General features: G+C 50.0%; 1 protein-coding gene across 6 annotated transcripts in view; it reads left to right on the top strand.

Annotated features, from left to right (window-relative positions):
• PPP1R12B (protein phosphatase 1 regulatory subunit 12B) overlaps nt 1-12,662 on the top strand; it is a 98,998-nt gene that overhangs the window by 18,139 nt on the left and 68,197 nt on the right. For all 6 annotated transcript variants that reach the window (XM_066379436.1, XM_066379427.1, XM_066379410.1 and 3 more), the window contains exons 2-5: nt 6,105-6,235; nt 8,943-9,061; nt 10,358-10,517; nt 11,546-11,690. In XM_066379436.1, coding sequence (XP_066235533.1) covers nt 6,105-6,235; nt 8,943-9,061; nt 10,358-10,517; nt 11,546-11,690 — 555 coding nt within the window. The remainder of the gene's footprint in view (nt 1-6,104; nt 6,236-8,942; nt 9,062-10,357; nt 10,518-11,545; nt 11,691-12,662) is intronic.

Here is a 12,662-nt window from a genome sequence, read left to right as displayed (position 1 = left end):
AATTTATAAAGCAGAGTTACAGCAAGTTAAAGCATATAATAATAATTACTTACCAAGTACTTTGTTTCGGATTTTTGCTAAGTTTGGCAAAATAAATCTTTAAAAACAACTTACTATAGTTAAATCTATCTTTTTATAATATTTATACTTTGGTTGCTTGCTCTGCTGCCCACCATGAAAGTTGGAACGCCCACTAGTGGGCGGTAGGGATCAGGTTGACTACCACTGCTGTAGAACAGTGGGAGTGGAGAGACAGGTAGTAGTCATGCTGTAGCATGATGGGAGTGGAGAGACAGATACTTGAAGGATTAATTCACATGCTGGATCAGTCCTTACCACTAAAATCTGAGAGCTTCTCATAGTGAGCATCTGTTGACAGTTGAGATTTCCAAATTTACTGTCTCTTTTATCATATTTAACTTACTTGTATAAATTCTTGTCATGGGAAGAGGCTTCCTTGTTGGAGCAGGCAGACTTGGAGCTTAGAAACGTTAGGTCTCACAGTAGACTCATTGATCAATACTGCCACCCACCTCTGTTTTGGTTTCAGTCCTCGGCCAGAATACTTTCAGCAACATGCCTAATGTGAGAACCATGGTTGGGTTTCCAAGGCATTTGCTGTTTTGATTAAAGACTGGTAAGAAAAAAAAATGCTAAAACTTCCTGTTAAATGTAATATTAATTTTTTTACTTTTTCTGGCAAAGAAGGTGAACCACTGCTGTGACTTTTCGTTAATACAAGGAACAAGGATGCAGCAGCCTCTCCAGGTGCTGACTTTGTCTTCTGTACCAGTGGGATGGGCTTCCTGTGGCTTCTGTAACAAATTACCACAAACTTGGTTGCCTAGAACAACAGAAATTTAACTCACAGTCCTAGAGGCTGGGAGTCTGAAATCAAGGTGTTGGTGGGGCTGTACTCCCCCCAGAAACCCCAGGGGAGGTTTTGTTGTTTGCCTCCTCCAGCTTCCAGTGACTATCAGCATTTGTGGACTTGTGGCCACATCTCTTCAGTCTCTGTAGTCACATTGCCTTCTCCTGTCTGTCAAATCTCTCCTTGACTGTCTCTTAGAACGACACTTGTCTTTGGATTTAGGGCCCACTTAGATAATCTAGGATAAGCTCATCTCAAGATCTTTAATTACATCTACAAAGACCCCTCTCCAAGTGCGGTCCCTGCACAGGGTCCAGGGATTAGGACGTGGGCATATTTGGGGACCCCATTCAGCACGCTGCAACAGTGGGAGGGAGATGCGCACAGTGGGGATGTGCATGGTGTGCAAGGTGGGAGGCAGCAGCACCCTCAGCTGTGCTGTGCAGTCTGTGGGTTCCGTGGGCCTGGCAGCCTTCAGGGAAGTCTGGGTCATTTTGGGTGACTGAGAATCAACTGAGTGTACAGAAAATGTAACTGTCTGTGCTCTTGAGCACCTGCTCTCTATTCAACAGGTGTATGTGCCCAGTGCTGTTGTAGGTGTTCAGGCTACACCAGAGAACACACAGCAGCAACTCGAGAAATTCACAGGTGCTTCAGGGATTTTGTGTGTGGCTGATGAGTGACAGAAATTATACTCTTTGCTGTTATGCCTAGGCATTTAGGGTTTTCAACATGTTAAAATTACATAATTTGGGGAATTGCACAGACTTTATATTACAGAAGTTACATATAAGTTGTTACTGAGTTAAATAAATTTTGTGAGGACACAGGACAGAAGAGTGAAAGGTATGGAATAGGGTTCATTATGAGTATCACCACCACCCAGTACTTGGGTGTGCGTGATTCGTTGAAATCCAGGCAAGCATGGGCTGAAACACCCAAACAAGTAGGTATGTCACCTGCCCTGGCACCTGTCCCTGCCCTTTGTGGGGAAGGGAGTCGCAGTGGGAGTCTGAGACACAGCATAAGGTCAGCTCCTGGAGCCAGTGGCACTCAGTGGTGGTGACAGTTGCAGGCTATTTTGGGAACGGAGGAGGCTTTTGTTGTGAGGCCTTCTCTGCGGTCCCAGGTTGAACTCTGGCTCCTGTCAGCCGGCAGCCACTTGTCTCTTCAGTATAGAGAGGGCAGTCTCACTCAGTAGGCCACTCGTAGTGCTCTGCCCCAGCATTTGGTACAATCAGGTGTTTTCCTTGGAGGTAGTTTTTCTTTGGGGGGGTAACTGTGATATGCTCATTTTAGGAAGCCTCAAACTGTTACCTGGCAATTAGTCCACTAGCTCTCTGGACTAATAATGAATATCTATTAATGGAATAATAAGAGTTTAGAACAAGTTGTTACTTTAGTAACATTCTGTGTGTCTTCAGGATTGCAAAGCACAAGTAAATGAACGTGAGCCACAGCAGAAGGAATTGGTTAAACATGAAGAATAGTTTTCTCATTGATGTCCTGAAGAACATTAGGACCTCTTTCAACCTCCTTTGCCCATTCAGGGAAAGGAGAGACCTACCATCTGGCAGGTCAGTGTAGCCAGATGTAGGTAGGGGGGCCGGGTACTGGGGTTGTAGCCTTGGGCATGGTTTTCTTCACAAGTCTGTGCACCCCACTGCTGCCTTCAGGGGAGAGTCAGCAGCTGCTGCATGAGAGAGGGCGTCTGAGTGGGGTCACCATTCACTGGGAAGGCGTTCAGGTCAGTTCTCTCTCTTCTGTGGCTTCAGCCATGTTCTTTTGTCTGGAGGCATCAGAAAAAGAGAAAAAGAACAGACCGGTCACTCCCAAGTTATTTCTGTTGACGGGTTTCTTCAGAGACAGTTCTCTGTCAGCTTAGCCATGGCCCATGCTAGCTTGTTCCCAGAGCCCCTAGACATAGGGTCCCCCAGGATGCTGGACACTGACTTCAGGGAAGTTCCTGAAGTCGACTTCACAGACATACCCCACATCTTGCTAGTTGAAAGACATTTTTAACCAACTGCTTCCCTCCCGTAAGACACGAGATGGGGGGACAGTGAGGGTGAGGATGAGTACAATTTGTGCTTTATCCTGGGGAGTTGCTGTTTGTAGTCTAGTGGCGTAACAACAACAACAACAATGTGTCAGCCACTGTTCCAGGGTCATCTCCTTTCGTCCGCACACCATCCCATGAGGCAGGTGGTGGTCCCCCGGCCCCCAGGTTCCCCAGCTCACTGCGGTGTTCACACATCGCGGAGCTGGTACGGACCCGGTCTGTCCGCCCTGCGCTGGTGCAGAGCAGGGCACTGCCTGCACCCAGGCTGTCTGGGAAGTAACTGAGCAGTTGGCCTGCCTTACAGTCTCAGAGGTGACTCTCTAAGGGTTGACATCTGCCAGATTACCTTGCAGACCATGCCAGCTTGTGGTCCTTCTCTGAAACTCCTCACGGTATCCTCTTGTAAAAACACTGTCAAGCATTTGATGTTCACAGACCCAGAGACCATGACATGGAAAAGGAGGAGAGCTGAAGTTGAGCTGGGGAAGAAGGTCGAGAAAGGAAGGGAGGGAAATGAGAGGGAAGAAGAGGGAGACATTGTCTCCTGTTTGATCCTGCTCTAGCGGGCTTATTTTAGGCCCTTGGAGCTTGACTGCTGTCATTTTCAAAGGGCAGAGAATGATCTTGGAAACAACAGGTCCTCTTGGTGGCATGGCTACTGGAGCCGAGTCTTGAGACTGTTCTTTCAGAGCCAAAGACATTTTGCAACCTGGCAGAGCTGCCACCCAGCCTCTCCCAGGTTCCAGCCCACATTTGACCATCTTGACATGTTTACTATTCCCTGGACAGCGTGTGCTTAACCTTTGGAACACTGTCTTCTCCTTGAACTTCAGTACTTTTTGAAAAGCCCTCCTGTCATTCCTTCACTTGGAAGTCTTTCTGGACAGTTTTCAGTGAGGCACTCTGCAGCGAGCTGTCTCGATCTTCACTACGGCAGACATGCAGTTTGCAAGGAATTCAATGATAAGCACCATTATGAAATATTTTACATGGTGGGAAGTAGAGTAAATGGGGAATGCTTGTCTGAGTTGACAAACCTGAGAAAACATCACAGAAGCAACGTTAGCGGGGGCTGCTTGTTGGAAATGAAGCTGAGTCCTGGCCTCACAAAGGTCAGTGGGAGAAACATACTATCATGAAATCCAGTCGCAGCTGGTGTGTTTAGTGATCTCATCGTCAAAATATCAAGTGGTTTGGAGAAAATTAGCAGCGATGCTGTTTGCAGCCAAGGCTGCCTGATTAAATGTTCATCTATGTCGAATCTTCCCTTTTTCACCCGTCCCTGTTGCTACGCAGGATGGACATGGGGCTTGTCTGGGGTGGGGGTGGGGGTCGTAGCTCCTCCTGGTAAAGCAGCAGTTACAGCAGCCGTCTGGTGCTGCAACTTGGGTCTTCCCGCAGTGACCGGTCACTCTTTGAAAAGTCGCTCTGAATCACCACGAAACACCTCTTGGTGGGTTTGAGTGAGGACAGTGGTTCTCAAACTATGTTTTCAGGATTTCTTTACGCTCTAAAAATTTATTCAGGACTTTAAAGACCTTTTGTTCAAGTGGGGTATTACATATTACAGAGAAAATATTAAAGTATGTACCCATTAAGTCATTTAAAATAGCAATAATCTATTACATGTTAATGTCTGGATCCAATCTGTTGTGATATACTGTTCTGGTTAAAGTGTATTAAGAAAATGTGTACTCACACGCTACATATGTGGAAAAGGGAGGGCGTATTCAGTAGTCCCCTCAGGTGATGGTGGGTACTGCTCTGGGGTTCTACACTAAAGTGCCTGCAGTAGTAGTTTCCTGACTGTTAGTAGCCATGTAGAATCTGAAATCACATCAGTGGACTTTCTTTCTTTGTGACACTAACATCCAGAGGTTTGACTTGCACTTTGAATGAATCTTGAACCCATGCACAATTTTCTAACACCATGCATTGGATTATTTGGGTAATACAGGTTCATTGGGTTGTGCTGGTCTTCCAGATTGTGCCCCATTGTACAGACTCAACAAGTCTCATGAGTGACTGCACCAGACACATCACATGTGAGTATAGGGTAGGGAGCCTGCCAGACTCATGGTGGTAGATGGGTTTCTCAAAGTTCAAATTTCACTTGAATGGTCACACTTTATCATTGGCAAAAAATACTGGTTATTTCCTTTGAATTGACAGGCTTACTTTGTTTATTTTCAGATCCTAATCATAATTTCCGTCATGTGAGTAAAAATAACATGCCATGAAGAAAGCAGCTCATTGGTCCCACAGGTCCCAAGGCTGTGTGCTCTCCTTGTTGTCATGGAATTCTAAAGAGAATTTCCCTCCAGGATTGAGATGCAATAAGATCAGTACTTTTCACTGTGTCATCAAGGGGAAACGGGTTTCCGAGAGGGGGAGTGCCCTGTGGTTTGTGCAGAGGGCAGTGCAGTGAGATTGTCCAAGGTTGTTATAAAATCATTTTGATCTGGATACAGTTTCTCAGCTCAAGTTTAACTTACTATTTTTTTTTAAGGAGGGGTATAAATGACAAATTTGAAAAGAGAGTCTTATTTGTTCTCGGTCCTGAATGACCCCACCCGAGACTCGTGATCTGTTTCAGCGCAGTTTCTCCCTCCTCTGCAGTCTGTATATGTGTTCGGACAGCCTGGTCTCTGGGGCCTCTGTTCAGAAAGCTTCTCTGTGTCCTGAGTGTGAGACAGGCAACTAAGGATCCCTGACTACCCACAACTACCTCACCCTCTCTCACACAGCAGGGTGCTGGGCAGTCTGCATTCATAGCCACAACTTCCCACTGAGGAACTGCATTTGGACCTGTGTGGCTTTTTACAAAAATATTATAGGCAGATTAGTGGTTTGTAGCAAGCATGCCCTCTTTCTACTACGGTGATTCACCACTCCCCTGCTCATAGTGCATTAGACACCACGTTCACAGTCCTATAGTTGTGTAAATGAGCTTAGTGTTCTCATACCTGTTTCACAACTGAGATTGTGAGGCATGAAATGATCCAGGGTTCACAGCAGACCACAGAGCTGAGGAGTTACGCTCTGGACACTGATGCAAGGACTGGAAGTGAGTCTGCTTGAGCTGCCTTGCTGTCAGCGCCCAGAGCAGCGACCTGGCGCATAGCCGAGTGTGTGCGGCTCACTCAGTGAATGAGTGGACTTCTCTTGCAGGCCTGTATCGATGAGAATTTTGACATGGTAAAGTTCCTGGTGGAGAACAGAGCCTACGTCAACCAGCAAGACAACGAGGGCTGGACGCCCCTGCATGCAGTGGCTTCCTGCGGCTATCTCAACATTGCTGAGTGAGTGTGGGTGGGGCTTCTCTTCTCTCTGGAGGACTTGAGGGTCATAAATAGCTACATCTTTCTCTATGACAAGTTATGAAAGCAGGAAGTTGACTTATTTTTAAGGAATAATGGATACTGTGTTTTACATAGCTCATAAATCCACAGGGTTTTTTATGTTGTTTTTGGTTGGGATGCTAATTCTGAGTGTTTGTCTGTTTGTTTGTTTTAACACAGTTCATTTCCTCTCTCCCTCCCTGAGAAGAGTAGGAAGGGACCTTCTCTCAGTGCTGAGTCGGGGTGAATAGGGGGCCCACTTCCTAAGGGAAGTATGTATTGAGCTCCTGGCTGTTTCTGAGCCTCCGGGTAAGGAGGATTCTCAGCAGGAAAGTAGATGTTACTTCATATGTGGATATTTATTCTCATTCAGGAAAAGTCTGAAAGTAGAAGTCTTTTTTTCTAACAATGGTTTGGGAAGGTTGCCTCTTGAACAGCAATCCCTTTCTGGCTTGTGGCCGTTCAGAGTACTTTCCAGAAATGAGTCTTCTGGAAAAAGGCAACAGCAGGGTCCATGTGCCAAGTGGCATGCCCTGGTCCAATGAGGAGGGGGAGTGATGCCTGCAGAGCTGTCGGGATGTGTTGTTTGTTTCATGCTGTGAGGCTGAGAGGAAAGAGGCAATGTGGGGCCTCACAGTAGGGACCTTGGTGAGGAGACCACAGTGGCCCTTACATGGCTTCCCTGTGTTGAGACAGGCTCAAGAGTCACTGCTGGGGAGGTGGGGCAGGGGTGAAGTTGGAGGAGGGAGGGAGAAAACTTGGTTGGTGGCTCAGCAAAGGCTTTGGGAAGGCAAATGATCTTCAAGGTACAAAAAGTCTCTAGGAGGGGAGGAGGGCTGCTTCACCCAAGGGAAGAAAGTTCTTGCGTGTAGGAGCCTGCGTGGGCGTGGTACTTGGTCAGTGTGAAGGGTGCAGTTCAGTCGGAAGTGTTCACTGCCCAGTGGGCCTGTCATTTGCATTTTGATGGGGGGGGGTTGTAGGTGAGTGTTCTCCTGGGGTGAAGGAGGGGAGCTCTGGCACCTGTGAGGACAGGTGCCTGATGGGGAAGTGGGCCACGGCCACAGTGTGGAGGAGGCCCAGCCTGAACTGAGGTCTGTCTTCCCTGAGAGGTTGGGACTGAGAAGGAATGAGACAGCTCTGTGGAGGAGCAGCCCTGACTGGGTCTGTGTGCACTGGTCCGAGGCCCTGAGACTGGTGCGTGGGCCCCTAATCTCTGCTGCTTCCTTCTCCGCCACCAGCTCTGTGGGTGCAGTGGCCACGTCCATCTTCTTTAGATCTACAGTGTCTGAAATGTGTACTTCAGACTTCTGGGGACCAGTAACTGCTTACTGAACCGTTGAAGGGTCAAAGTCTAAGTTGTAGGTCCTGGACAGTTGGCTCAGTGGTAGAGCGTCGGCTCAGCGTGTGGAAGTCCTGGGATTGATTCCTGACCAAGGGCACACAGGAGAAGCACCCATCTGCTTCTCTACCCTTCCCCGTCTTTTTCCTCTCTATCTCTCTCTTCCCCTCCCGCAGCCAAGGCTCCATTGGAGCAAAGTTGGCCTGGGCGCTAAGGATGACTCCATGGCCTCTGCCTCAGGTGCTAGAATGGCTCCAGTTGCAATGGAGCAACACCCCAAATGGGTGGAGCATTACCCCCTGGTGGGTATGCTGGGTGGATCCCCATCGGGAGCATGCAGGTGTCCGTCTCTCTGCCTCCCCACTTCTCACTTCAGAAAAATACAAAAAAAAAAAAGTCTAAGTCATTTCTTTAAATGTGCTGAGCGTTTGTTAGAACTTCCACACTGCTGGGACTTTCACTGGCCCGAAGAGAACTTGACCTCATGATGAGATGAACTGGACCTGAGGTCAAAACCTGGGCCATAACTTCCACCACTTGCTGCCGCTGTGACTTTAAGGAAATGACTCAGTACGCATGAGCCTCAGTTTCTCACAGTAGGGGCAAAAGCATCCACATTGCCTACTTCATAGAAGTGTCTGAGGCTCTCACTATTTCATTCCATAGGCAAGTGCTCTGAGAAGCAGAAAGGGCCATGTGGGGATTAGAACTGGCCGGCCTTTCTCCTTCATGATCTAGTGTTGTGTTTTGATACAGAATCTGAATACTTAAAATTAACTGTTTAATTTTTCAGTAATTCCATTCCCTCCTTGCATGTGGAAGGGAGAGTTTCATGGAAGCACAATCTAGGTCAATTCATGCAAATTTTAGCTCATCCTTATCCTTCGTTTTTCTGTTTTCATGTCAATACTAATGCCCTCTCTTGTGGCATTGGGAAAGGTTTCACGAGAATTCTTCTTTACAATCTCCTACAACGTGACAATTTGTAATTCTCTCAATACTGTGAGTGTAGAAAGTCCTTGGGAACCTGTGTTTGGACATTGGGGATGGGAGGTGAGTTTTCAGGGATCGTGCCTTCCTTGTAGTGCTGAGCCGGTTAGGAGTGTGAACGGGAAAGAAAGCCTGTTTGTTGGCATTGCTCTTGTCTGGACACGGGGATGCTGCTGTCTTGATTACTGGGGAATATGGGTTGGGAAGTGAGAACGGAACGCCTCATCTGGGACTGTATTTAAAACCCAGACAGAGTCCCTGCTCTGCGTCGAGTCTGAGGTACGTGAGTGTGAATGCATTGGAGTGACAGGTGGTGCTGATGCTGACTCGTCTGCACAGGTACTTCCTCAGCCACGGAGCCAGCGTGGGCATCGTCAATAGCGAAGGGGAAGTCCCTTCTGACCTAGCAGAAGAGCCAGCCATGAAGGATCTTCTTCTGGAGCAAGTGAAGAAGCAAGGTAGGGCGAGGGACAGGGATGGAGTGGCTACAAGAGCAGACCCAGGCCCTGGCCGGTTGGCTCAGCGGTAGAGCGTCGGCCTGGCGTGCGGGGGACCCGGGTTCGATTCCCGGCCAGGGCACGTAGGAGAAGCGCCCATTTGCTTCTTCACCCCCCCCCCCTTCCTCTCTGTCTCTCTCTTCCCCTCCCGCAGCCGAGGCTCCATTGGAGCAAAGATGGCCCGGGCACTGGGGATGGCTCCTTGGCCTCTGCCCCAGGCACTAGAGGCTCTGGTCGTGGCAGAGCGACCCCCCCGGAAGGGCAGAGCATCGCCCCCTGGTGGGCAGAGCTTCACCCCTGGTGGGCGTGCCGGGTGGATCCCGGTCGGGCGCATGTGGGAGTCTGTCTGATTGTCTCTCCCCGTTTCCAGCTTCAGAAAAAAAAAAAAATTAAAAAAAAAAAAAAAAGAGCAGACCCAGCTCTGGGAGGCCCCGTGTCCCCGGGCAGGAGGTTAGGCGTGTGCACAGCGTTAGCGTCAGGACCCACGCCCAGGGACACTTGTCAGATGGCGGGAGCATGAGTCTTCACAAGTTTGCCAAGACAGGCACAGAACTCTGTGGATGTGGTTACAAGTGATTGCTAGTCCTCCTGGTCACCTGCCCTCCCCGCCGTCAGGCACACGTTCCCAGGAGATGGCTGTGGGACCTCCTGCTGTAACCCTCTAGGAGATGCCAACTCTGTCCACAGCCACGTGTGTTCAGACTGTCGAAGCTAAAGACACTTCGTACCTGGCCCTGTGTATGCATGCTGACCCTGTTCTGGGGCAGCACAGGCCTGTCTGCTCTGCCTCCTGCGTGTAGCTCTGTGCCCTGTTGGATTGTGTTTCCTGGTTTCCCATGCAGACTGAGCCGTAGGAGCTCTGGTGGCAGCTCACATGTGCGTGTGGCCTTGTTCCGGGCCGGCTGTCTTACACTCACTCCCCGTTACATTACATGGGGTGCCATCGGTGGTGCTCACCACGGAGGGTCACTGAGAAATAAATGCTGGAATGTGGGAGGGGACTTGGAACAAGTATCATGACGTAAAAAGAGTAGCCTGGGTTGTGTTCTTAGAATTGTCCCTGCTGGGTCTGCCGTCACACATCAACCCTGATGCTCTGGCGTTGGTAAAACCGCGATGTCTGTGTAAATTCCATTGCTGTCTGCAGGGAACCCCAGGGGCCTGGCCTGGTGGCTGAGCAGTCACCTGTGGTTATGTTATGACACATTGCAAGTCAGAGGTTGAGTGGTAACACTGCTGTTTGTGTGGCTCCCGCAGGGGTCGACCTTGAGCAGTCTCGGAAGGAGGAGGAGCAGCAGATGCTTCAGGACGCACGGCAGTGGCTCAACAGCGGGAAGATAGTGGACACCAGGCAGGCTCGCTCGGGGGCCACTGCCCTGCATGTGGCTGCCGCCAAGGGCTACTCCGAGGTCCTCAGGTGTGTCATCCACGCGGACGGTAGTCAGGAGATGGGGATGAGAGGAGACGGGTCTTGGGAGGGATGGTGTGGTTGTTTCCTTCCAACTATGCAGTCTTGTCTGACGTTTGCTAGTGCTCATCTTTGGGTGCCCCCAGCCCCCACTGCCCCTTCAGCCTCTATTGGCATGTGTGGCAGTAGACTGGCTGAGAAGGTGACCTTATGGGACCTCTCTCAGCTTCAGGATTTAGTATTAGCATCCCTGCAGCCCCTTGCTCTGCAACATGTCATGCAGGTGGGTGGTTTTGGAGTCCTCTTTGGACACAGCTTGTCTCTCTGGGCTCAGTAGTTGGTGACGCAGATCTGAAGTTGTGGTCACATGGACAGGTGGTGTTTGGGTTTTGCGCTCCCCGCCCCCCTCCCCCCGCCCCCGCCTTCCCCACTGTCTCGTGTCCATACAGCTCCACACAGCTGTGGGTGCTGCCAGGCTCCTGGGCATCAGATTCCACTAATACAGGATTTCTAGCTGGGTGGAAGCCATGCTGTGTTCACTCCTGGGACAGGTCTGTAGGCCATGGTGTAGGTGGCCAGGGTCAGGTGTAGCCGCGCAGGTCCTCCAGAGTCAGGCCCACCCTCCTGCAGGCACAGGCAGAGTCAACCTTGCAGTCCACAGGGAGCCCTGCGGGCGTCTGGGCAGAGCTAGAGTGTGAGGCTCCAGGAGGTGCAGCGCCCTGCAAGGAGCCGAGCTCCCACATGAGGTGTCCTGCCGCCTGCGTGAGGAAACAGGAAGCACGCCCTATCATGGCGCTTGGGTGGTGTGAGTGCGTGAGGCCTTGGTTACTCTCAGGTGCACCCCTCTGAACATATCTGTGGGTGGGACACGGATGTGCTCAGGGTCCCCCGTGGCCCCAGGAGAGGGAGGGTCAGCAGTGCCTATGCTGGTCCCTGTGGCAACTGAGCAGCCATGAGCCCGTGGCTCTGGTAGCCGACAGTGTCCAGCAGGGACTGAAATAGAGGCTATATGTGTCCTGTCGGGGTTTTCTTCCCAGGCTATTGATTCAGGCTGGCTATGAGCTGAACGTGCAGGACCACGACGGCTGGACCCCCCTCCACGCCGCTGCACACTGGGGGGTGAAGGAGGCTTGCTCAATCCTGGCAGAGGCCCTCTGTGACATGGACGTCAGGAACAAGCTGGTGAGTCAGACTGGCCATCTGCAGGGCAGCAAGGTGGTGCAGGGTCTGGAACAGGCTGAGTCTAGCTGCCCAGGACATGGGAGACTCCCCTGCTGTCTCTGCAGCATGCCCTGGGCCCCGTGCGGTTTGCTGTGTCGGTGTAGCTCCACCGACCTGCCTTCTGGCCCTCCTGCCAGCACCGTCCTGACAGCAGCCCCTGCAGGGTGTGCACAGTGGGGCCTGAGCCGCCGTCTGTGGTGAGAGAGGGAAGATCTTATTTCACTTTATTTGTAATTTCTTTATTGATTTGAGAGAGACATAAATTTATTGTCTCACTTATTTATGCATTGACTCTTGTACACGTCCTGACCAGGGGTTGAACCTGCAACCTTGGTATATTGGGACGATGCTCTAATAAGCTGAGCCACCTGGTCAGAGCTTCTTTGTTTTAGTTCAAATACTTTTAATAACAGCTGAGCTCCATTCATATTCAATCATTTAAAAGTGTTATAACAGCCTGGCCAGGTGGTGGTGCAGTGGATAGAGCATCAGACTGGGATGCGGAAGGACCCAGGTTCGAGACCCCCGGGGTTGCCAGCTTGAGCACGGGCTCATCTGGCTTGAGCAAAAGCTCACCAGCATGGACCCAAGGTCACTGGCTCGAGTCTGCTGAAGGCCCGCAGTCATGGCACATGAGAAAGCAATCAGTGAACAACTACGGTGTCGCAACGAAAAACTGATGATTGATGCTTCTCATCTCTCTCCGTTCCTGTCCATCTGTCCCTATCTATCCCTCTATCTGACTCTCTCTCTGTCCCTGTAAAAAATAAATAAATAAATAAATAAATAAATAAATAAATAAATAAAAATGTTATAACAAGGTCCTTGAGTTTGGTTGAAATTATGTTATTTATTTCCCTACATCTCTGGAATTTCTAGGAATTTTTCAGGAATCCAGAGACACAGCCTTTAATTAGGGGGTTCTTACTGCCT

Source organism: Saccopteryx leptura, chromosome 1, assembly GCF_036850995.1.
Source record: "Saccopteryx leptura isolate mSacLep1 chromosome 1, mSacLep1_pri_phased_curated, whole genome shotgun sequence".
In the NCBI taxonomy this organism is placed as follows: domain Eukaryota; kingdom Metazoa; phylum Chordata; class Mammalia; order Chiroptera; family Emballonuridae; genus Saccopteryx; species Saccopteryx leptura.
This window is presented reverse-complemented; position numbering and strand designations above follow the sequence as displayed.